This window comes from Podarcis muralis, chromosome 3 (genome assembly GCF_964188315.1).
Source record: "Podarcis muralis chromosome 3, rPodMur119.hap1.1, whole genome shotgun sequence".
NCBI classification, from domain to species: domain Eukaryota; kingdom Metazoa; phylum Chordata; class Lepidosauria; order Squamata; family Lacertidae; genus Podarcis; species Podarcis muralis.
In genome coordinates this window covers 119012262-119037859 of record NC_135657.1, presented here as the reverse complement: position 1 = coordinate 119037859, position 25598 = coordinate 119012262, and the positions used below count along the sequence as shown (strand labels likewise).

Genomic DNA, 25598 nt, shown 5'->3' with positions numbered 1-25598 from the left:
GCACAGCCTGCCTCAGATGTTCTGAAGAAGACATTCATCTCGTACTAGGGGGGAAATAAATCTGGGAAGCTGACAAGCATCTAGAGCAAGGCAAATATATTATGGTTACCAGACATCCCTGTTTCCCGGGGACAGTCCCCAGATTTACAAATCTGTCCCCTGACAAAATCCATCCCCGGAATGTCCCCGGATTTCATTTAATGTCCCCGGATTTATACTTTAAGTGTTGTAGATTTATTAGTAGGGAATGAATGCCGCATGATTGGTTCAACGGCACAAGACACATCAAATGGGGACTTCCAGCGAGGCAACATGGCAGGCGCCACGGGAGCGAGCAGTTCCTGAAGCTACCAGGCTGGCTCCGGGCTGCTGAGACTGCCACTGCCGCCGCCACAACCGAAAGGGAACCGGGGACGCCTGGCGCGTCAACTGGGGGAGCCACTCTATTGATTTTATTCTTACACATGTTTTTATTTCTGAAGATTTATATGTGGGATAAATGAAGATAGATGCAGAGGTGATGGATAGAAGAGAGGGACCAGTGTGAAAACAGGCCAGAGGGGTTTTCCTCAGGGTGTGAGGCTGAGAAAGGAGGAAGTGAGAGCTGGAAGACTCACTTTTCTTTGCATGTGGATTGGAGATTAAGGTATAATTATGATAGAGGGATATATACATATAATTTTGTGTTTTATTATGATTATTGCTATTTTTTCTTCTCTTCTCTTTTTCTATTTTCTTGTTCTTCTCTCTCCTCTATTTCTTGTCTTTTTGATTCTGTTTGCTCTAGATACTACCCTATTTTAATGTTTTGTAAAAACTTTAATAATAATTTTTTGGGGGGGGGGGAGAATGGCAGGGGGTGGGACTCCCCTTGGTTTGCAGACCACAACATATGCTAAATAAATAGCTGGTGTTGTCTAAGCTACCCACAAACTTTGTGAAAATAAATCAGGATGAACACCTGAATAAACAGGTTGTCCAGAAACAACCCTACAGCCTTCCCATTGCCCCATGCATTTATTTTGACTATTAACCAAGATACACAATTACACAATGAGCAGGATATCAGGTTTATTAACAGTCATGAACAGAAGTCATATTCATTGCTGTTTATATATAAGGCTGGCAGAAAATACAGTCGCTCATAAATTGAAGGGAAAAAATACTATAAGAGTTACATTTTAATTAAGATATTGGGGGAACTGGGCAGAGGACAAGGGGTGATAAAAAGAATTCTGTAAGAACTGCTAAGAAACAGAAAGTAGCATCTACTCACTAACAAGAAATGAAAGGAGATTATGAATTGGGGAAGGGGGGTGCAACTTGTATTGCATTTTCTTTATAAACATTCAGACTGCTCAAGAGATACTCTGTACGTTTCACTGGGGCTAGTTCTCTGTTGTAAAGGCCGTTCTGGCGACTTGGCTCTGAGTTTTAACAGGCCAGGGTCTAGACTAAGGAGAGAGTGGATGTTATTCTGATCAAATGATGTCGATGTCCCAGGCAAAGCAGCCTCTTGAAAGTGCAAGTCCTTCTTAGTAAATTTATTTTTTACTATGCTGCACAGCACACTGATCACCACTACAAGAGCACAGATGAAAAAAACAGTGGTACCTACAAGAATCTCGGTATAGCGGAACAAGGAGCTAATGCCTGCAAGACAAATAAAACTGCTTTGTTGAACTCGTTCTTTCCCGAATGTTTTTTAAGCACAAAATTGCCTTCCACATTCAAAAGAGCTCAGCCAACACGTCATAGAACAAGTCAAGGATTCTAGGAGACCAACATTCACATTTCATGCTCCTCCACACTCAGGACAGGAGTTAACTATCTTAGGGTGAAGACACAACATTTTTAGAACATAGTAATGCTGAATTAGGAAGTTCTCCTGCCACACGCAGTGCAAACATAACTTGCCCTCTTCTGGAAAATACGGCCCTGCTTTCTGCAGCATTATGCACAGTTTGAATTTCTTTGTTTAAAAGCAAATCTGGGATAACCCCCCTGTCCATTAACCCCCATAGGCTACTAACCATCACTTCCTTACACTGCTTAGGGCAGTTTTGCAACTATCTAAATGTTTTGCTGTTTCTTTTTCTTTTTTTTATAAGGTCAAGGAAGAACATATAACAGAACATAATGCACATCACACCTGAAACAAAAGGAAGACAGCGCGCACCAAGTGTGAAGCAAAACGCAGGACTGAAGGCTGAATCAGCATAAAGCTTGCTGGCACACATGCCTGAATATCTGTCTGTCATGCAAATTGTTAAGGCTAAGCTCACACTATTGAAGAACTCACCGTGACTGCTTTTTAAACACTGTGTCCACCTTCATCCATATATTCTCAGGTGATATGAACAGAAGCATAACTACATCAAAGACTTTCAGGAGCCACAGTACAACTAGAAAGGCATAATCTTACTCTGACAGCTTAAGAGGTTGCTACGGTAAACTGGCTGGTTGAATTTCCAATGCAAATAGCATACTTCTTCTAAGATGGACAATTATTTCAAACTCACCTTCTGTCTGATTCTACAAGATTTACTGTTCATAAGAAAAAAAAACCCTGCCGTAGGATGAGCCCAGTCTTGTGCCAGCTGGCTGGGGTTTAAGAAGAGGAATATACTGCCACATGCACATCCCACTACAAGCAAGAGAACAGCTTCCAGATTAAGATGTGCACCCAACTGATATCCCATAGAACGAGAAGGGACACTTTCTAATGGTCCAATGTGTCTCTGTTTTATTTTGTGATAAGCATTTATATTTTAGTTTTAACATTTTAATGCAAACTGCTGTTATGTTAAGCAGCATAACATATTTACTATTCTTACTAATTATTTTTATTCTTATCCTTAAGGATTCTCATTCTAATTCCCAATACTAAATAAATAAATAAATCCCAAAGCAGATTTATAAATACATACCTGTCTGTGGATTATGAAAGCACAGGGTTCCTGAATTTTTTGGAGAACGATCCTCATAACCTTCTTTACATTGACATATATATGTACCATATCCATTGTGACAGATTGCCTTGTCACCACATAGCCCAATCCCAGAGCTGCATTCATTCACATCTGGCAGGTAGAGAGAACAAAATTGTTCTGCAGTAACATGGTTATAAACCTTGAATAGCATGTTTTCAGACTACCATTCATATAAGCCACAGCTAACCAATTAAGTAGGAATTTAGTATGCACTGGAAGCTGTCTTACTGCCACTCTTTACTTCTGTCTCCCATGGATTGGCAGAATAAACACCAAGACAACAGCCCTAAGTCACATAGGTGCAAGAAGAAAGAAGAAGAAAAAGACGTTACACAATCCCAGCTAAACAGATATAAACTAGAAACAACTTATACAAACAATTCTGAAAACAGAGGATAAGTCAAAATAACAAAAATATAAATGAAAATGTTGGGGTATGCAATGCTATGGCATTCCATATGTATGGAATAAAATAGATTTTCCTTAAGCTTTGGCTTTTCCCTGATGTTAAGGATTAGTCTTTGCATGCACAAAGCTTTTATTAGCCAGCTACCTTTTTAGATATGAGCACTGCATGCAGTATTTGAAGTATTATAGCTGATTAATTTCCCATCTTCTCCTTTTCTTCACCTCTTTCAGTGGACATTAAAAAAAAAAAAATCCCTCCCACTTTTCCTGTAGCATCCATTCTATGGTACCCCACCCCACGCCCAGCTCTTTCACTCACAATGAACACTTTATGGTTATGCATTTCACAAGCACTTCCTCACAGGTGGAAGCACTGCGCAACCTCCATTATGGCTGCACCAGAAATCCTGCTCAAGCATGTACTTGGCATGTGGCGCACCAGAATGTCAGCAAAATTGGCTGAAATGTCAAGGGTGGATGATCTTCACCACCACTAGCTTTTTAACTCGACAACACTAAAGCTCCATCTGCACTATACACCTAAAAGCATTGTTATACCACATTAAACTGTCATGGCTTCCCCCAAAGAATCCTGGGAACTGTAGTTTGTTGTAAGAAGACCCCTATTCCCCTCACAGAGCTAAAATTCCCAGAATTCCCTGGAAAGGATTGGCTGTTGCTGTTTATGGCGTGAAGAGTGCCATAAACAGATTTGCCCAGCACACTTCCGACCAGACTGCAGCTAAGCATGAGGAAATTGGCCCTGAGTCTCAATTGATGAGACAGATTACTGTATTTTTCGCTCTATAACACGCACCCAACCATAACACACACGTAGTTTTTAGAGGAGGAAAACAAGGAAAAAAATATTCTAAACGAAACAGTGGATGTATGATTTTTGTGGTTCATGCTGTGGCCACAGAAATGTGATCTGACAGTGAGTTTGGAGTAGCCCAATGCAAAAATCCTGAGGATCCATGTGGACCCATGCTTTGTAACCACGTTTTTGCACCACTGCGGCCCCAGGCAACAGTGGGTGCGTGATTTTTTTGGTGCAAGCCGTAGCCATGGACATGCTATGTGATCTGATGGTGAATTTTGGGTGACCCAGTGCAAAAATCCTGAGGATCCATGTGGATCTGTGCTTTGTAACCACGTTTTAAGTGGGGAGGGAAGGAAAAGCACTCAAGGGACAAGGAGCACGCGTGGGGTGGGTGGAGAAGGATGCTGCTAATAATGAAGAGGGAGGGGTATAAGGGGAGAAGGCTCCTCTCCTCTCCTGCTTTGCTCCTTTAAAGCAAGCAGGCTCTGCTTTTCTCCCTCCTTCCCGCTCATCCCCAGCTTAGAGAGCTGAAACACTTTGCTGCTATGTAGTGAGCTGAGTGGGGAGGAGAGAGGGACAGAGAGCCTGCTTGCTTTAAAGCAGTGTTTCCCAACCTTTTTTGGGCAAAGGCACACTTGTTTCATGAAAAAAATCTCGAGGCACACCACCATGCCAGATGGGGAAAAGTCACTTTTTACTTATGTAAAAAAAAATAAAAAAATAGTAACAGCATAGAAGGTAATGGTTATCTCTTTGATGTCTGATGGGAGGGCATTCCACAGGGCGGGCGCCACTACCGAGAAGGCCCTCTGCCTGGTTCCCTGTAACCTCACTTTTCACAGTGAGGGAATTGCCAGAAGGCCCTTGGCACTGGATCTCAGTGTCTGGGCTGAACGATGGTGGCGGAGACGCTACTTCAGGTATACTGGACCGAAACCGCTTAGGGCTTTAAAGGTCAGCACCAACACTTTGAATTGTGCTCGGAAAGGTACTGGGAGCCAATGTAGGTCTTTCAAGACTGTCGTTACGTGGTCTCGGCGGCAGGTAGCAGCGCTCACAACTTACGGACTGCACCGTGTAACAGGTGTCTGGCCCAGCAGCCTAAGGCGGACAAGCCACTGAAACAGGCATTCAGAATCCATTCATTTCATAAAACCTGCAGGGCTCAATCTCTGTGTTTGTGTATGTGTGTGTTTCTGTTTTGCCCAAGGGTCTGGGGGTGGGAGAGAGCTCTTTAGCATGATGCTTTTAAAACAATTAAATTATCAACAAACAAACCTGATGATACGAATAGCAACGTCAGGTGCTACGGGGGGGGGGGGGAGGAGAAGGGGGCCTACTCAGAAGTAAATACTGCGTCCAGGCGCAATTAGCGCTGATTTAAGGTGCACCAAGACTGCCTAAAAACCTCACCAAAGATATGCAACAAAGCGCTTCGTTGCAGAGGGGAGAGTTTGTGCACCGTGGAGGCTGGAGGGCTTCTATTCTACATGCGGGGGTTGGGGGGGCGAGGAAAATGTGCTCCGTGGTGGGGCGGGGAAGGCAAAGTTGCAAAAGCGCCCTGCTCCTTCTTCCGCGGAGGGAAACGCTCCTGCGGAGGCGAGAGGCAGCGAGGAGGCGACGAGGTGAGGTAGGGAGAGGAAAGACGGGGGAGGGAACCCAAGGAGGATTTGCACGAGAGGGAATGAAGGGGAAACGCGCCTCCCACGTGGAGCACTTTTCCCCGGGAAATGCACGGGGTGGGGTCGTGGCTGATCCGTGCTGCGCGCTCGCGTCGTGCGTTCCAAAGTGCTGCAGGATCGCCAATGCAAGACCCCCTTTTAAAACCTCCCCCTCCCCCAGCTCTGGAAAAAAAGGGGGAAGGGGATGGCGTCGGCGTCGGGGTGCGGAGGCTGCCCGTGCCCGGCCAGGCGTCGGTGGCGGTGTCAGCGCTGCTGCAGTGGCTGCTCCTCCTGCGAGCAGTGAGTGGAGCGCAGCCGCAGCGCCGGCGGGGGGCGCGCGCGCTAGGGCGCAAGGCTGGCGGTGGCGGCGGGGAGCCCGGCGGAGGAAGGAACTTGTCCCTTCCCTCTGGACTCGCGCCCCCCGCAGATGTTGCGCCCGGTGCGACTGGCACCCCTGGCACCCCCCACGCTACGCCACTACTCCCACGGCACACTAGGCAACGTCCGGCGGCACACTAGTGTGCCGCGGAACACCGGTTGGGAAACACTGCTTTAAAGAAACCAACCGGACAGGAGCCGCTTACACTCGTGTAAGCGGCTCCTCTCCTCTCCCGCTTTGCTCCTTTAAAGAAGCAGGCTCTCTGTCCCTCTCTCCTCCCCACTCAGCAGCTCTTCTCCCGCTTTGCTGTTTCAAAGCGAGCCACGGAGGAGGGAAGGAAGGGGAACCATGGATCCTCTGCTCACGACTGCAGCAGATCCCCCCGCCATCCGTAGGCATTCGCTCCATAACACGCACAGACATTTCCCCTTACTTTCTAGGAGGAAAAAAGTGAGCGTTATGGTGTAAAAAATACGGTACTTTATTGCCTGTCATTAAACTTAACAGTTGCTATTTACAGAAACTACTGTAGATCCCCGCGGCAGATCTGCTTGCATCCTCTCAGCAGATCAAAACCGAAACTCTCTCTTAGTCACTCTCACATAATGCGCTGCGCGTGCCCATGACTTCACTGTCTTATCTTTGCACCAGTGTAAACAATCCAGCTTCACAACCAGAGTTTCATCTTACATGCAGAAACTCAGGAAGACAGTTTTCTGAAAACGAATGACCAGTACCCCCAACAAAATCATGCTGAGAATTGTAGCTCTGTGAGGAGAAATAGGGGTCTCCTAGCAATTCTTAGCACCCTTAACAAACTGCAGTCCCCAGGGATGCCATAACTTCCTAAAGTGGTATGGTCCTGCTTTAAATGCATAGTGCAGCTGGGTCATGGACACTGAGGGGATAACCCATAGTCTTCATGTGCATGGTTTCAACAATGACTTGCTTTGGAGCAGGACCTGTCATTGTAAAATAAAGTGCTAGAAGCCAAAGGCGAATGTGCTTCAAACTCCATGAGGGGAAGGCAGATGGAGAAACAAGATGATTTGGAGAGAAGCAACTTTTGGGAAGAAGAGTTTGGATTTGATATCCTGCTTTATCACTACCCGAAGGAGTCTCAAAGCAGCTAACAATCTCCTTTCCCTTCCTCCCCCACAACAAACACTCTGTGAGGTAAGTGAGGCTGGGAGACTTCGGAGAAGTGTGACTGGCCCAAGGTCACCCAGCAGCTGCAGGTGGAGGAGCAGGGACACGAACCTGGTTCACCAGATTACAAGTCCACTGCTCTCACCACTACACCATGGCTCTCAGTGGGAAAGAGTTACACATGCCCCTTAATGGCTTCCCTGCTCCAAATTTTCCTCTCTTGAAGAGAAAAGCAGGTATTAGGCTTTTGTTGTATGCTGTAGAGTTATGTGGGTCAAACTGCATGCAATACCTGGATTGCATCCTTCAACTGATACCAACTAGAATGAAGTTTCAGTTCCATTTGATGCCATGTAATCAACTTCTAAATTGATTTAGGAGACAGTGACACAATGTTAAGGTGTAATTCAACATCACACTATTACAATCGTTCTGTCTGCAAAAGCACTTTTGCTTGCATGATGGAGCAATAGCGATCTGTTTGCTGTTCTGGGGGATCTCCTGACTCCCCAAGCCTATCTGGGAGAAGCCCTCTTGTGCTGGCTCTCATTAATGCAATTGTTCAGTTGAATCCAGCTCTATGTGATCAGCTTAATTGTTCTGTGGATTAAAGGCCTAATCTTTCCTCCTACTTTCACTGGTGCAAAAATAGCAAGCCCAGAATTTTATTCACTGAATGATTAAAGTTTCTTTTCTAGCTAGTGATAGGAAGACCTGTGGAATTCCCCCCCCCCCTTACTCTCCCATCCCAGACCTCCCCAACTCTATCTAACTTGCTATTTTATACCACCCATAAATAGTGTAACTCTTTTTACACACCTCTCACCACAACTGTCTGAACCTTGCCAAGTTCCACAGATGCTCCACCAAGGTCTTCCAGTTGCAAATGCAATAAGTGAGATATATTCTTTTCTTCTGGTGTTAGATGGAGCCAGAACATGAATATCAGGTTTGGACCATTTTGTCTACATATAAAAATGGAAGTATTAATTTCAAATGAGTGAGTACATTAACACTTCCCTTCTCTAGTAGCTGAGCACATATAATAAAGGTATTATCTCAGCTTGGGAATAAGAAGACAGAAGGCAAGTTGAAGGTTTACTACAGAGAAGGAAGGAAGAAGGGTTGGAAATAATATTGTTGGCTTTTCCTCATTAAGTGCAACTGATAAAGAATAGCACGCAAATTCAGGGTGCTTTAAACCAAGTTTGTTACCATTTTAGGGCAATCTTATAGCTTAGCTGACATACCTATCAGTTTCAATTTCTTCTTTCCTTATAATTTCCTTTAACTTGACTTCCTTGACTTTGATTGAGAGGAGTTTCACTTTCTCTTGCACCTGAAGAAAAAATGCCCAACTGTGGGTTTATATTACAGATAACCAATGGTTAAATCAATGGCAACAGAAACAAAGGTGCTGATAGCATAATTAATATCCTGTTAAAAATAACAACAAAAGCCTCACCTAGGTATGGTGGATCTCAGTTTTTCCTACTATGGGACAACTACGCAAGTATATGTAATATAAAAATACTATTTTGTTTTTATAACTTTACTTCAAGTGTTTCAATTGCACCTATAATAAATATGTATTATATATCTATTATATCTCTTCAATATTGTCAGGGAACTGACATCGGAGCGAGAGGCGAAGGGGAGGCTCCCAGATGATGCTGGCGAAGGACCCAGCACCGGGGGGGAGAAGCAGCTCAGTAGAGGGGGAAGGAAATCAGCGCAACACCAGGGATAAAGGGGGGCAGATGGGGGAATCGGAGAGAAGGCTCCAGGACTCTTCACTGGACATCAGTGAGGAGAGCACAGGTCCTCCGCTACCCACACCCTCCCTGCGCAGAAGACTCCCGCGCAGTGAGAGGAGGAGGAGACTGGGCGTCAAACAGCTTTTATGTTGGAAGAGGTTTAAGAAACGCCCACTGACGGATTCTGCTAGCGACTGAGGCAGCCACGTTGAGATGGGCTGTGCAGTCAGAACAAGGTTGAACAAGGCAATTTAGCCTGGAGAGGCAGCAGTTTACGCACGAGTAACTCATACCCATTACAAATATGTTTCCACTCTTCTTTCCTTCTTCTAACTCACAAAATTCTTATTCCATTTCTCAATATCAACATCTCTTAGTCACTCTGAATCTCTTTCACAAAAGCTCTTATTATTCCAAAAATAGCGAATGCTCACCATTTCCCCAAAGATGTCCATTTCCTTGTGTGCTTTCTGGTGATTCTTTGTGCTTCCATTTTATTCGTCACAAAAAGCTGAAAATCCAACCTTTCTGCTGTCTTTAATTTGTCTGAATACCCATGTTTAACTAACTGTGCACTTTGAAAATTTATTAAACTCATTTTGTGGAACTGACATGATACCAGCATCAACATGACGTGCCACAGGCAAGGTGTGCCCCCACCTCAAAAAGAAAGAACTAAAATTGAGGACTTGAGGCTCCTCTATTAAAAGGACTGACATATAGCATTACAAACACAACCGGCTTTACCATACAACCAGTGCCATTTGTTTTCTTACCTGACTCTTAATAGAGTCTATGAGAGCTTTTTCCAACTCACTTCCAGTGGGAGAGCTCCATCCTTTGTTTTCTATACCAAAACTTATTTCAAACAGAAGATCTGCAGAAGACCCAAAGATTGCCGAAGTACAGTGAGGATATAGAAAATAGCAGAGCAATTCCAACAGCTTGCCACTGTATTTAAAGCTAACAGCCCCCTAAGCCAGTGTGGTCTAGTGGTTAAGATGTCAGACTAGGACGTGGGAGACCAGGGTTCAAATCCACACCCAGCCATGAAGCTCATTGGGTGACCTTAGGCCAGTCACATTCTCTCAGATGGACCTACCTCACAGGGTTGTTGTGGGAATTAAAAGAGAAGGAGAAGCATGAGCTCCTTGGAGGAAAAGGTGAGATATAAATGCAGGAAATAAATGAGCACAAAGGAAAGTGTTCCCTGCACCCAAATGGCCTACTTGCAGCATGAGTATCATTTGTTTAACAGTCAGTGATGTGTCAGGTCACCCAACCATTTAAAGGATCTACATTGGCTCCCAGAGCTGACCTTTAAAGCCCCAAACAACCTTGGCCCAGTATACACAAAGGGGTGTCTCCACCCCCATCGTTCAGTCTGGACACGGAGGTCCACCTCCAAAGGCCTTCTGGCAGAAGTGAAGCTACAGGGAACCAGGCAGAGGGCCTTCTTGGTAGTGGTACCCTCCTTGTGGAATGCCCTCCCATGAGATGTCAAGGAGATAAATAACGACACAACTTTGCAAAGACATCTGAAGGCAGCCCTGTCTAGGGAAGTTTTTAATGTTTGATGTTTTCTTATGTTATTATATCTGTTGGAAGCCACCCAGAGTGGCTGGGGCAACCCAGTCAAATGGGTGGGGTACAAATAATAAATTATTATTAATTATGATTAAACTACACTGGGAAAACAAGTTTTTTAAAAGTTCTTCCACCCTTGAGGAAGGGGATATGGAAACGTTACCTCCAGGATTGTGCTCAGATTCCAGTACAAAATTATTGTCATGGGGCTTCAAAACAGAATCCCTCTCTATGGAAGAAAGACAACGGAAAAATATCAATCTAGTATCTGGAACATGAGAGTTCTAGTGCAACGCCCATAAACACCATCAAGTCAGAACTGTATCTGACTAACATGTACAGTACATACAGTTTATTGCAAAATAATCCTCCCCCCGCAGCTCCATATGCAATATGTGGAATGAAAATACACTTTATGCTTGCACACATGTTTATATGCACAAGTAAAACATTTATCACTGAACACAAGACATCTGACAGCCTTCAGAGAATTGGGGGCATTTGCCTTGTGGTACCTTAAAGATTTAACAAATGGATTGTGGCATAGTCTTTTGTGAACTAGAATATCAGTCGGTAGGCGAATATAGACGCAAACACAAAGAAAGAGAGAGAAAACATAGCTGGAGTTTTGTCAAACAGTAGGGTTCCATTATCAATAAAATAAATAAATAAAATAAAAACAATTAAATGCAAACAGTACAGAGTGAAAATTCTGCAAAGGAAGAGCAGTGACCATTCATAATAAAAGTGACTGACCAGTACTGAACGAGTGGGGGAAATTCAATGTGTGAAGCAGCTCGGATTTAGAGTGACAATTTTGTTTGGTTTGCCAACAGTTACTGACTCCCCCTCCTATATCAAACACTAGAAAAAGCTGAAAACCACACACTGCTCAATGGAGTTAAGCCAGATTTCTGAAACACTCAGGCTAGCAAGGATTTCTTCTGTACTTTCCCCAATTAGCTCCATTCATTTACTAGCCTCAGTTGACAGATAAGCAGTTTAGAGGTAACAAGACTTACCATAGGAATTATTCTCTGCTTTCAATGAAGTTTTATGACTTGACACCTGAGCAGAAGGTGAGTAGGGAGGATTTGGGTTTGTGCGCTTCTTTTGCAGTCGCTCTGCGTTTCTGGTTACTGGATTGTTGAGAGGCGAAGTAGAAACTGCCTCTACTTGGGTACCTTTTGAGTTCTTTGAGGGAACAGCCTGGAAATTCGTAGCTGTAGTGGTTGTGGGGCCCAAGAGTTTCCTATTAAGCATCCTTAGAGAAGGAGCAGGAAGCACATTAGGGTACCCTACAGTGGTCAGATAGGTTTTTGGCTTGGCTGTAGGAATGTCTGGCATTTCTGTAGTGAACTGCTCTGCTCCACGAGAGTCATTTTTCCCTACAGCAGTACTCACTGCTCTGTACTTATCACTGTTGTCATTCTCTTCTCCAAAGGCTTGATTGTTCCTCTGCTCTCCTGTCAATACTTCCTGCAGTTCCAAGTGTTGAAATTCCATTTCATCCATGATTTTCCTGGAGAACTCAGAATTAGTCAGCAGTGAGTGAGGAACCTGTTCTTGCTTCTTCTCTGGGATACTTTTAGGAGGTGAAACTGGAGTTCTCTGATCTTCCATGAACATTTGTGGGAAAGTAGTGCCACTCAAGGCAGATGTTCCTAATATTGTTCTCCCAGTGTTGCTCTTGTATGCTGGCTCCCAGCGTGTGGTTCTGTGCCCACTATTTTGAAGATTGACAGATTCAGTGGCAGTTCCATGACCTTTCATTGCCACCAATTTTGTCATCATTCTGACCTTTTGGGACACACGTAGTGTGGCTGAAGAGGCAATTGGCTTGTACATAATTGCTTTGTCTTCATTCTCAAAACTGCTTGCTTCTAAGACTAGAGTTTTCTTGAAGTTGCTGGAAGAGGTTTCATTCCCATTCCCAATGTCATCAATAGTTGGCTTAGCAACATGTATCCTCTTTATATCAAGAGGTTTCAAGGTAACTTTTTTTTTGGTTTTCAAGAGAGAAACCGTAGGCTGTAGGAATGATTCTAAGCTTGTAGCCTTGCCATTTCTCCACCACCTCTCTTTACTAGTCGCAGGAAGCCCATTTTCGCTGCTAAGCTTTCTGCTGGTGTTTACAAAATCCAAAATATGCTGTGAGTGCATTATAAAAGACTTGGGAGAAAGTCCAGCACTGCTGTTAGATTTCACAACTGGCCTTTCACCACCAGTAAAAGTTTCATAATCTTCAAATACATAATACCGTCCTTTAAAATATTTATGACTATGGTTGTGAGAAGACATTGTTGACAAAAACACTATATGGACAGCCACAGCCTGTGCAGCAAACACCAAAGTACCATGGTTTCTGCATGCATAAGTTACTTTGCTTTCGACACTTGACAAGACTCCTTGGAATATGAGCTTATCCTGATTTTCTTCACATTGTGAAACCCCTTCAAATCCTTCTATGTAAATCAAGATGTGCTTGTGAGGACCAGCCCAGATAGTCCAGTTGCACCAGCTGTTGCCTGGCATCCTGCTCAGATCTGGAGGAGAGAAAGTTCCAGCATCGCCCTCCAAGACAGCGTGGCAACTTGTTACAGGAAGATACACCAGCAGCCAAGGGAATCCCAATTCTGTAGGTGGAAGATGAAAGAAGGTGTACAATCACCATCACTTTGGGCTCATCCACACTTCCGCTTGTTCGGAGCCTAGAAAACATGGGTCCAAGGGGTTTTCTGCTTGTCCTATGCTTTCTTGGCACAGGTCTGAGTGGTTTTGCCTTTGTCCCACCATTTCCCTCCTGAAAACCTGCTCTTTCATGCTAATCAGAATAGATGGCAATTTGCAAAAAAACCAATTGCCATTTGTTCCAATTCAGCACTAAACTGCGGGTTTCCTCAGGGGGTAGTGGCAGAACAAATGGAAGTTTGGAGGATCCATTTATTGAGCACAATTGGTTTATTGCAGGCATAGGCAAACTCCGGCCCTCCAGATGTTTTGAGACTACAATTTCCATCATCCCTGACCACTGGTCCTGTTAGCTAGGGATGGTGGGGATTGTAGTTCCAAAGCATTTGGAGGGCCAGAGTTTGCCTATGCCTGGTTTATTGCATTAGAAGAACGACAATAAAATTGCTAGCACATTTGCAAAGCTAAGTAGGGACTGGCCTGGTTTCTTGGCCTTTATTCAATGTTTTGAGCATCTGGAAGCACTTCATACATTGTATTAGTTATGCTTATGTCAATCTGGCCAGGCAATTTGGTGTTCTACCTGTTTTGCAGTATACCCATATTGCTTACAGGCCAACTATAGGTCTACAGTAGACAAAGAGAGACAGCATAAAAGATCTGCTCAGACAAGCTCCCCTTGCCCCCCAACACACACCCCAGAAGCAGACTGCTGATGTTGACAGATCACTGGTTGGGGAACAAGTGGAAGCCTGCCTGAGTTTAGGCAACTTCAAAATAATGCTGACTCTGGACACACCTTGCGAGGTAACACAACTGCTGAACAGTTGGCTTGCGATTTGCCAGTTTTCAAGGCAAGAGAAAACATTTCTGAAGATTTATCACAGGGCCACTTCACACATCCTTTCCAGATATAAAACAACGCCACATCATCCAGGGTTAAGAATGAAGCTGAAAAATCATTTTATTTTACTTCTTGGTATATACGTGCAGTTGGCATGTATGTCAAAAGCTGACAGCACTTGCTCCTTGGTGCTGACTGGAGGCCACTGTTGTGGTTGTGACAGTATGGAAAACACCACACTAATCTTCTGACACCAACCAGTCAATCATTGTGCCACTTGGACAAAATCTGCTGAAGAAAATGTTGAAAGTTTGTATTTCCTATCCCATTTGCTGTAAGCTATCAAGAGCACAAATACAACTATCTGAGAACTATAGGTAGTCGATCAGGGTTGTATGTTTCAGAAATAACAGCCTCCATCTTCTTGCATCTGAGCCATCACATCCAGTAATGGGATTTGCTTTGCTTGACTTCTCCTTCTTATGGCTCTCTTTGCAGCTTCAAGGCACTGAGCCCAACACCTCCCTCCCAAGGGCTCCCAACACAGAGAGATTCCAGGGATGTGGTGCGACAGCCCCTCCAGTTCCTCAGTTAATCTGAATCTTCTCACTGCTCAGCTGCAAAGTTCATAGCCTATGTAGCTGAGCCTGAAATAGTGGCTTGAGGAAAACTGGCAAAGAATAAATCAAATCACAGAATCCCACTGGTGGTCATCTGAGGGGCATGAAAATACCAGATCTGCAAAATTCAAAGAACACCCTAAAGCTGGAATAGGAGAGGCAGCTGTTTCTGCCATGGGAGTAATGTGATACTTTAGAAATAAACATAATGTAAATACTGCCCTGTGGGCACTTGTGCATTTAAAGTGTGGGGGGATACAAAACAAACACACCACCTATGCTTCCCAGATTTAAAACAGGGACTGACATTTTCTCTAGCCGTTCTCCCTCTTTGTTTTAGCAGAGCCCAACCCAAGGGCTTAGTCAGGAACAGCAGCAGCAGAAATCCATTGCTCACGGGCTCCTTGCTCCGCAGCACCCCATCCTGGAAGGAAGACAGCTAGCCTCTAGGGATTACCTCACCATTTGAATCATCCCTTTGGTATTGAGCCTACCCAGCAGCCATATTGCACCCCCCCTCCAAAGTACACAAATCCCAACAATACTTGTGCACAGTACAAAATTGCTGTCAAACCCATGAATGAATCACCTTGCTCCTTCACTGTCAATTTTAAAGCTCACCTGGTTTTGAATCCTGGGATCCATTAAGACTTGTGTCTGCCTAAAAAGAAAACCAAGGGATTTACTCTTATTATTACGCAGGTATAGCACAGATACAAGCGCTTTTCCCTACACACAGTCATTCCAGGGCTCACTGCTTATTAAGTGCCAAAATCCCATTAACTCCAGGAAGTGCACAGTTTACTCTACAGAGGAAATGGTGCGTTTATTTAACATATGTGGCTATTTCTATCAGAGGTACACGGGATATAAATGGAAGAATGAGGCACTTACATGAAGCCCTCTTGGGGCAAGATGTGTTTGGCTTGACTCTTAGGCCAACACCAATACTCACCCATTCATCATGTTTTCCTACATCAAAGTTTGGTGTCGGGAAACCCCTGGAAGGTTGATTGGTAGTTTCCTTCCCTAATGAGCAAGAGCAAAGCAAAAGAAGAAATAATGCCAGTGGAAAAAGCAACTTCATCATAAAGTTTTACCAAGCCCCTCCATTAAATATCTCCACAGTTGCTCCTTTCCTAAACCATTCAGTGTCTGCTGCAGCTGCTTCACTTGCTCTCTCTTAGGGAAGCCTGTTGCTGGATTCTCTCTCACTTTTCAAGGCCAGCCAATTCTCCCTCCACCCAAAGGCATTCTATTATCCAATCAGATTACAAGGTTTCCAGGTAGCACTAATTAAATAGTTGAGGGCTCACTTGCTTGAGAGGATGTTTGCATGTTTACTTGGAAGTAAGTTTCACTTTGCTTAATAAGCCAAGCCCCCAAGAAATAAGTTTGCAGATGGACATAAAAACAAATGTGGGCAGATGGCGTTTGCTAGCTGTGGACTGTACTCTCTAAGTTGTTGTAAAACATGCCTTTAAATTTGATAATAAAGATTGTTTCTATTTATGCCATTCCCAGAGAGGTTCATGAGGCACCTGCTCTGTATTCTTTTTAAAGGTAAAGGTAGAGGTACCCCTGACCATTAGGTCCAGTCGCTGATGACTCTGGGGTTGCAGCGCTCATCTTGCTTTACTGGCCGAGGGAGCCGGCATTCAGCTTCCGGTCATTTGGCCAACAGGACTAAGCCGCTTCTGGCGAACCAGAGCAGTGCATGGAAACGCCGTTTACCTTCCTGCCAGAGCGGTACCTATTTATCTACTTGCACTTGACGTGCTTTCGAACTGCTAGGTTGGCAGGAGCAGGGACCAAGCAACCGGAGCACATTCCATTGCGGGGATTCGAACCGCCGGCCTTCTGATCAGCAAGCCCAGGGGAGGGGCTTTTAATAGATTTTCTGGGGCTTCCTAAAGTTTTAAAGTCCTACCTATTGCTCTTATTGATTCATTTCTCATGTGAAGTGTTTTATATTGCTTTATATTATCTATATTAACCATTTTTATGTACATGATGCCTCGAAGTGAACTTCAGTCATGGGGTGGCATGGAAATATTGTTAATAAATAAAATACATGTTTATTCAGGAAATAAATACTTCCTTAAAGAAAATCCAATGGAGTTAAATGACATTCTCAATGACTACATAGTATTAGACTTAATATGAATTTGAAGTCAAATAATAGAATAATGTATGACACACATACCATAAAGGACCAAGGCCAATAAACCTAAGATTTCCCAAACCCATGTTGGTAAGTTTCAGCACAGCACTTACAACAGCCCCACCTTTTCAATGGTGCATTATTGATACCAAAAAAAGCTTTGAAAGGATATACAGTAAAGCTGGTCCTCTCGCTCCCTCTGGTGGCCATGTGTTGTTTTAGCACCAAAGAAAGCCGATAGCTGAGTGGGCAAAGCACCATCAGCTGCAGCACAGATGACATTTCCCAAGAAATCAGTATGCTCCCTATTTAAACATTAAATGAGAATATTATTTTCATGCTCCTGTATTACTTCCTACCAAATTGTATATCTGTCAAGTGTATTAACATTTTTTAAAAAACTGGTTAATTGTGTTTCAATGCATTTATTATTTCCTAACAAGAAATGCAACTTGCAATATAGTACAACTTAGTAGCTGACTGATCAAAATTGTATTCTTAGAACATTTAGTGGGGCAGACTTTTCTTGGCAGATGAAGGCACAGGGAAAAGTTTTGTATAGCTAGTATCTCTCTTCATGCAAGCAGTAACAGTAGGAAAGCCTATTGAATTCAGTGGGGCCTGCTCCCAGGTAAGTGGGGTTCAGAATGCAGCCTAGGCTAGCTGAACCCACATTCCACCGAAAACAATGGGGAAATTAGTCATGACTTAAGTGCCAGTTCAGCTCATAGTATGGAATGTCAGAAAACTCTTGGCAACTTTAATGAAATATCCTTAGGCTCCAGTCTAATGTACTTACCTGGGAGCAAGCCCCACTGAACACAATGGGTCTTACTTCCGAGTAAACGTGCATAGGCTCAGGCTATGAGTTGACTACAAGCCTAAATACCAAAGCAGCTCTCTAGATTGCCTGGCCTCTTGGTGCTGTTCAGAGATGGCGCATGGAAGACACGCATGCAGCATATATCATGCACAAAGGTTGGAAATGAAAGTCTCAGCTCAGCCACCTCTAGGGCTATGGGCTCCTCACAACCTCTCAGCCTGAGCTCAGACAGCTGATGCAAATATAGAGTCTTGGATCCGTGGGTAGAAGCGGTTCCTGTTCATGGAGCAAACGCCAGGTGATAGAAGAAAAGGGGTGTCTTGTCCATTGAAAAGTGCCACTGAGGTGATAAGAATACTTTTACTGATCCCAATCCTGTGGCTTCAGTAGTTGCCTCCTTGGACTCACCTACATTCGTACAAAGTGCTTTATATGTGTTACAACACTGTGACACCAGATGGCGCTGTGGAGCCCTGTCTTTCGCCAAGCGAATTTCCCTGTATGAAGTTTACAACGCATTTAACTGAATTGCTTTTTTGATGTGTCTGGGTCCAGCCCTGCACTGAAATTAAGCAAGCAAAGCTTTCCCTTTTTTCCTGCCATGGACATGAAATGATGAAGAAAATTTCCAGCTGCTAAATTTTCTATGTGTTAGGCTACTGTTGAAGGCACAGACTGAAGACAGCAGGAAAACTAGCAGCCGTATCAAGAGTTGCAGGTTGGAATTCGGCAGCATTGTCTTCATTGTTGATGCTGTGCTCTAGAACATACAAAGTAATGAAAATGAGACTAATACCTATCCCTGTTGGCTGGGATTAGGAAGGGTGGCTTCCCAGAAAAAGTGAGCCTAGGCTCCTCCTCTTTTAGAAACCAGGCACCCTGCTCACTTGGCCCCAGAGATTGTGGTGGGACAGGCCTGGATTAGGAAAAGTGAAACTGCTTTGAAGTTTTATAAAGCCATACACATTTCCCCCCTGAAGTAGGAGAGCAAAGTATCTGATCCACAACTTTGGCTCTAACCCTGCAAATATTTGTAGAGTACCTACTGAGGTCATAGAGGTATATAGACACAAACAGCTAAAAAATGGGTTCATCAAGATTTGAACAGTGGCCTTACTCTGTGAAGACAGCTTTGAACGGAGACCAGAGAAGGTAATCTAAGGCCAATGTTTTTCAGACAAGAGAACATCTGTTTCCTTTCACTGCTAACCTGCTGTAAGGCTGTCCTGAAATGAATACTGACGTCTGTAAGTAGAGACGTTGTTGACATAGCACCTAATGTGATTTTTCTGCATGGGAAGGTGTTCCAGGGTCTGGGAGAGGCACGAGATGTTTGTGTGCGATTGCAACATGGACTGGGATGGGCAATGGATGCCTCCCAAGCAAAACATTCATGCAAGGAGTGTAGGATTTCTCTAAACAGTATTTTGGGAACAGGAATATATTTTGGGTCTTCAACAACTAAGAAAACTAGCCAACGCCCACAATGCACGCACACACACACACACGTTGGAAATATTACAAGGAAGAATGGCATGCTAACAGTAGTGATGGCTGGGAATAGATGGGCAGTCTAACCAGAAGCTCCTGCAGTTTGAATGGTTGTGCAGAAGAAGGAGCTTCATTAGCTTCAGCTTTCCATTCAAGGCTGAAAAAGCTGCCCTTGCAAAAGTTTCCCTTTCTACACAGGTATTTCAATAAAGAAGCCCGGTTGCTTGTAGCCATAAGTGCTGCAGACATAGGAATTTATTACAGCCATTTAAGTGACATCCCCCTGCCCCCTCCCCCCAAAGAGGCTTTGGGCCTTGAATGGTTAAAGAAAGACAGAAATGCAAGGGATGCAGCGGCTCCAACCATGAAGACAGTGACTGCCCGTTCTTTGCTCTGGAGGGTTGATGAAGCAGCAGGCCAGAGGCATCTGCATGGTCTGGATGGAATTTGCTTCCTCCAGAGAAGCTGCTTGGCTCTTTCACTTCTCTTGGGAGGTGGAAACTTCTTGTTTTGGAGAACTATTTTCTTCTGTCTGATGGATGCATGTTGAAATATTATTTGCCTGCTGCTGTACTACTCTAACCAGCTTTGTAATTTTTAAGATTGCATTTAAGGTATTAACATTTTACAAATGTTTGTACAGTCATACCTCGGGTTGAATGTGCTTTGGGTTGAGCGCATCCAAGTTGCGCTGTGCAGCAACTCGGAAGTAACAGAGCACGTTACTTCCGGGTTTCGCCGCTTGCGGATGTGCAGACGCTCAAAATGATGTCACGCGCATGCACAGAAGCGGCGAAAAGCGACGTGTGCGTGCGCAGACGTGCCGTTGCTAGTTACGTTTGCTTCTAGATGCGAACGAGGCTCCGGAACGGATCCCGTTCACATCTAGAGGTACCACTGTATTGCTGTTTTTATGTTGCCTTCATTTCTTGTTCTTGTATGTTGCTTTGTGTGGCCTATAAATACATGGAATATAAATAAATAAATAAATAAATCCAAGGGTAAATATTTTATCTATAATATCCCTTCTTGCAATTAGCAGCTAATGGGGATGATTTCCTTGCTACTTTGATATTTCACTTTATCTTCAGCACCTGGCACTCAGCTCTCACCTGTGGCTCCTGGAAGCTGTCGACATACGACAGTGACCACATTCCGGGAACGGCTTCAACTGGTCAGCTAAACCAGGTGAGGGTAGCCGATGGGTCTCAAAGCCTTGGTAAGTGGGACCCCCCTGTTCACGAAGACAGGCTCTGGGGGATTGAGTGGATGAGACCAATGGTGGGTCCAATGGTCACGGAGGGGTTTCTGCAGGAGCTGCAGAGGGAAATGCGGGGCAGATGGGCCTTGTCAACCTGAGAAGGTAGCTCATCTAGGAGGAGGAAATCTTTGACCCTAAACCTCCAGTGCCTTGCAGGAGATCTTCGGGAGAAGAAAAGGCTAAGGAGTAAACCCCACACAAATCCAGAGTGGAGTCCCTAAGATGGCTGGACAGTGTCTTGTACGCCTCCTTCCAGCAACTCCTGCAGCCCAGCAGGTGCCAAATATATTGTTCTGTTTTCCTTTGGACCACCTCAGCGAGGCTGCAGGGTGGTGGTCTTGTTATCCGGGCAGAAACTTATGTTTCTGTTTCTGTTATGCTGCTTTTTTTCTTTAAAGAAATGCAACAGAAGCATCAAGCCTCTGCTAAATCATGCCACATTGATAAAAATCCCTTCCACAATGGCTTATATTTCCCCTCTGGCACACTTGAGCCTGGTGCTTGAAACGGCTGAATACTTTTACAGCACAGCACACTCCCATGTAGGAGTGCTATCTTGAATAAAATTGGGGGGGGGGCAGGTAAGCCTTGCCCCACATGACTGATCACATGACATGGTGTGTGCACATCATTTGAATTGCAATGACCATCAACTTTAGGGGGCCCGCCCCCCTCAAATATTTTACTGGGGGAGCCGAAGGGACCTTGGCCCCTAGGAGTTGGCTCCCAGGCTCCCATGTATGACTGCTCTGAAATCAGGGTTCAGGGAAGGGTTGCAACCTCAAGTCAGTTTTCTTTTCCCACAGCAGGTGTCACCATTGCATACTGCTTTGTGCTAAAAACAAACAAGCCAGCTCTTGGAAATCTCAATGTTTATTAGACTTCTAAACTGCTCAGAGAGATCTGGGGTGTGGGAAACAGAGTATTTTGTATCCTGGTGTTCATTTCAATGCAAATATCCTTGTTACCAATGCAAATCTGCCTATGCAAATCTGCCTGTGCGGAACCACGAAGCTTTAATGGCAGTATCCTTTGTGACCTTGGAAAGGAAATGCCGTTCTCGCAATTTGGTGACTGATAAACCTGCTAGGGACCCGTGACCTTTCAGCAGGTGGCAATCCTGGTTTAAAGTTAGCTCCTAAATGACACACATGAGCTGGCTTCACAAATACCATATTGCAATTCCAACTGCTGCTTTTTCAAACCCAGTGTTTCTTTTCTGTGACGCTCAGGGCTCAAGCCTCTAATTCCCGTGCCCTGCGAAAACGAAGCCTGCTACCAAGCCTCATCATGTGGAACTGAAACAAGAGCATATTTATTTCCTACTCTCCCTTCCTCCACTGTTGCTTCTCCTTTGGCAAATTTTAGATTGTAAGCTCCTCAGGACAGGGATTTGTCCTCTGAGAAGTAGAATCACATGGATGGCCATATATAAATAATAATTCTGAATACAGTTTTGCCTTTTTAAAAAAACCCTCCACGTGCTTTGCTTTTATTCCCACCCCCAACTATCACAGGATTCATGCATAAGTAGTGTTCGGAGATGAACATGTGATATATTCCATGAAGAAACATGGCCTTAATACAATAATGGTAAAATGTGTAGCGGCTGATATAAGGTGGTGATGATACATTAATTGCAATTGCTAGCTCAAAAGTCGCAGGGCTTGATCTAGGCAAGATAAGCAATTTCAGGTGCCCGTATGCTCAACTCTGTCCCACTGAACTGAACTCAACTGAACTCAACTCTGTCCCACTGAAAGGGACCCCAAAGAGCTTAACTTTACTTGGCTCAGATCCTGCCTTTCCACATCCATAGTGCTGACACCCCTAAAGTCCTAGGTAAAAAGGTAAAGGTAAAGGTAAAGGTACCCCTGCCCATACGGGCCAGTCGTGTCCGACTCTGGGGTTGTGCGCCCATCTCACTCGAGAGGCCGGGGGCCATTGCTGTCCGGAGACACTTCTGGGTCACGTGGCCAGCGTGACGAAGCTGCTCTGGCGAGCCAGCACCAGCGCAGCACACGGAAACGCCGTTTACCTTCCCGCTATAAAGCGGTCCCTATTTATCTACTTGCACTTAGGGGTGCTGTTGAACTGCTAGGTGGGCAGGAGCTGGGACCGAACGACGGGAGCTCACCCTGCCACGGGGATTCAAACCATCGACCATACGATCGGCAAGTCCTAGGCGCTGAGGTTTTACCCACAGCGCCACCCGCGCCCCTTAAAGTCCTAGGTAGGTTGTTGTTATTACCTTAATTTTGATATCAGTTGATTTTTATGATTTGTTTGTCTTTGTTGCTGACTAATTTCATGACAATGTCTTATGCTGAATTGGAAGGGAGCCCAAGGGCATACCCTCTAACTTTTCTCCGATGAAAATAGGGACGTCCCATTGCATAATTTGACTACTTATACCCCACACATCTTACGAGGTTGCCCCAGCCACTATGGACAGCTTCCAACCTATATAAAAATGTAATAAAATAGTAAACATTTAAAAATCCCCTTTCCTATACAGGATTGCCGTCAGACGGCTCAGGGGTCAGATAACTCCATACTCTCCAATATTTCTCCTTAAGAAAAGCAGGATTTTCCAGGATCAAATCAGAAACCGGGACAGCTTCTCTAAATCGGGGATGTTCCCTGGAAAATAGGGACACTTGGAGGGTCTGCAAGGATCATCTAGTCCAACCCCCCACAACGGAGGAATCTCATCTCAAGCATCCCTGAGAGATGGCCATCCAACCTCTGCTTAAAAACCTCCAGAGAAGGAGAGTCCCCAACTTCCTAAGGGAGTCCGTTCCATTGTCAGCTCTTCCTTTCAGAAGGTTCTTCCTGATGTTGAGTCGGAATCTCCTTTCTTGTAACTTGAATCCATTGGTTCTGGTCCTCCCCTCCAGAGCAGGAGGAAACATGCTGGAAAACAGCCTGAGTCAGGCCCTGGCTCCATCTTCTCCAGTTCTCCCCGGCCCCCAGCTCTCCAGACTTTCCCAGCCCTTCTCCCTGGATTCATTTTTATCTAGAGATATTGCGGACACGGGTGGCGCTGTGGGTAAAAGCCTCAGCGCCTAGGGCTTGCCGATCAAAAGGTCGGCGGTTCGAATCCCCACGGCGGGGTGCGCTCCCGCTGCTCGGTCCCAGCGCCTGCCAACCTAGCAGTTCGAAAGCACCCCCGGGTGCAAGTAGATAAATAGGGACCGCTTACCAGCGGGAAGGTAAACGGCGTTCCGTGTGCTGCGCTGGCTCGCCAGAGCAGCGATGTCATGCTGGCCACGTGACCCGGAAGTGTCTGCGGACAGCGCTGGCCCCCGGCCTCTTGAGTGAGATGGGCACACAACCCGAGTCTGTCAAGACTGGCCCGTACGGGCAGGGGTACCTTTACCTTTACCTATTGCGGACAAAACCTGATACCTAATACGTGCTCAGCATGTGCTCTGCTACCAATAGCCCCACCCAACGTGAAGCTTCCAGGTGACTGAGGTTTGGGCTTGTCATCAGTGCATGGTGCCTTGAACTCAAGCCCTGTGCCATGGAAGGAACAATGCTCACAAACCTCTTGGAGCCACATGGGAAGAGCAAAGCCCATGAGCAGCACAAGAAGATGCCCTGTACTGAGTCAGACCATTGATCCACCAAGCTCAGCATCAGGGCCGGTCCTGCTTCAGGGGGCAGGATCCACAGTGGCAGCAGGTCCCAAAGTAGATCTTTATTCCTTCCCTTGTTCCTGATATGCATCTGCACTCACCCCTTCTTCCCTGGCTGGGGTGGGGAGGTGCCATTTTGTGGTTTGCCTCAGGTGCCCAAATGCCCTGCCCAGCATTGTTGTCACTGACCGGAAGAAGCTCTCCAGGATTTCAGACAGGAGTCTTTTCCCAGCCCTCCCTGGAGATGCTGGGGGTTGAACCCGGGACCTTCTGCATGCAAAGCATGTGCTCTGCAACTGAGCCTCATATGGCTGGACATTGTTTAGTAGGCCTGCAGAGGATCAGGGATTTCAAGGGATGCAGGAAAGCGGGGAAGATCTGCTGCTACCCGTGCTGCTTATGGAATGGAATTGGAGGGCGGGGGAGACAGGGCAGCCACAGGGTATCTCAGCCTGGTTACACTCTGGTGCTTAGCCAGGTTGTTTTCAGGGAAGAAATGGAGTGGGCTTGGGAGGATACACAGAAAGAGACTGGCAGCAAACCTGCTTGTGTGGCTGTGAGATACAACAAGGCAGGCTGGCAAGCGGCAGTGGCAGCCGCTCCTCCCTCCCTGTGTTCTGTGTGTGTATCTGCACCCTCTCTTCCGCCCACTTTGCTTTGATCAATTAAAAGCATTTTGTACCTTACACAGACCTCTCGCTTCCTTGGTGCTTTGTCTCCTTGCCTGCCTGCCTTCCTCCAACCCCATTCCAGCTTCTTTTCTGCTTCTCCCTCCTCCTCAGCTGATGCTGCACCAGCCCCCCCCCCTGAACTTGCTCTCCCCCCCCCCACCTCACAATCCCATGCATGCACTACTTGGGTGGGTTTAAAAAAACAAACAAACTTTAAAATAAAATATCTATTTTATTTGGGTGCATCTCAGGGTTCACCTTTCTCTTGTGCACAGGCTGTTGCTGTGTTGGCTTCAGAAAGATCAGTGCTAAAAGGCTGAAGATGAGAAATAAACATTAATGTTATTTACACAGGATTTCCTGGTCATTTATGTTTTAAAGAGATATTAGCACTAATAGGAGAACACATTTCAGGCTATTAGAAACAACAGTAGGCATCTTTTTGAAAATTGCCTTGAACATTGTCCAGTGGGAGAACTTGCAAATTGGCTAGGAAAACCAGTGTAAGACCCTTCCAGCTCTACAATACTATGATTCTAAGTCTGCAAATGGCCACCTTGCTAGATGCTGCTACTTTCATTAGTTTTGGCATGAGCTGAGCACATGGGTAGGACCACAAAGTCAAGATAACA

The 25598-nt window shown here is 45.1% G+C and overlaps 1 protein-coding gene across 1 annotated transcript; it reads right to left on the bottom strand.

The window, feature by feature from the left end:
• Positions 1-1017: 1017 nt before the first annotated feature.
• On the bottom strand, positions 1018-13653 carry LOC114593259 (uncharacterized). Its single transcript, XM_028721638.2, has 7 exons — positions 11780-13653; positions 10921-10986; positions 9947-10047; positions 8664-8752; positions 8233-8378; positions 2931-3083; positions 1018-1653 (listed from the first exon to the last, which is right to left on the bottom strand). The coding sequence occupies exons 1-7, from the start codon at positions 13290-13292 to the stop codon at positions 1340-1342; spliced, it is 2382 nt and encodes a 793-aa protein (XP_028577471.2). The 5' UTR covers positions 13293-13653; the 3' UTR covers positions 1018-1339.
• Positions 13654-25598: the final 11945 nt, after the last annotated feature.

Excerpts from the sequence above, each read along its gene's own strand:
- LOC114593259 (XM_028721638.2), bottom strand. The coding sequence starts at position 13,292 with ATGCCAGGCAACAGCTGGTGCAACTGGACTATCTGGGCTGGTCCTCAC. Across the intron at positions 10,987-11,779 it reads AGCAGAGAATAATTCCTATG|AGAGGGATTCTGTTTTGAAG; the intron begins GTAAGTCTTGTT and ends TTTCTTCCATAG. Across the intron at positions 8,753-9,946 it reads TAGACTCTATTAAGAGTCAG|GTGCAAGAGAAAGTGAAACT; the intron begins GTAAGAAAACAA and ends TTTTTTCTTCAG.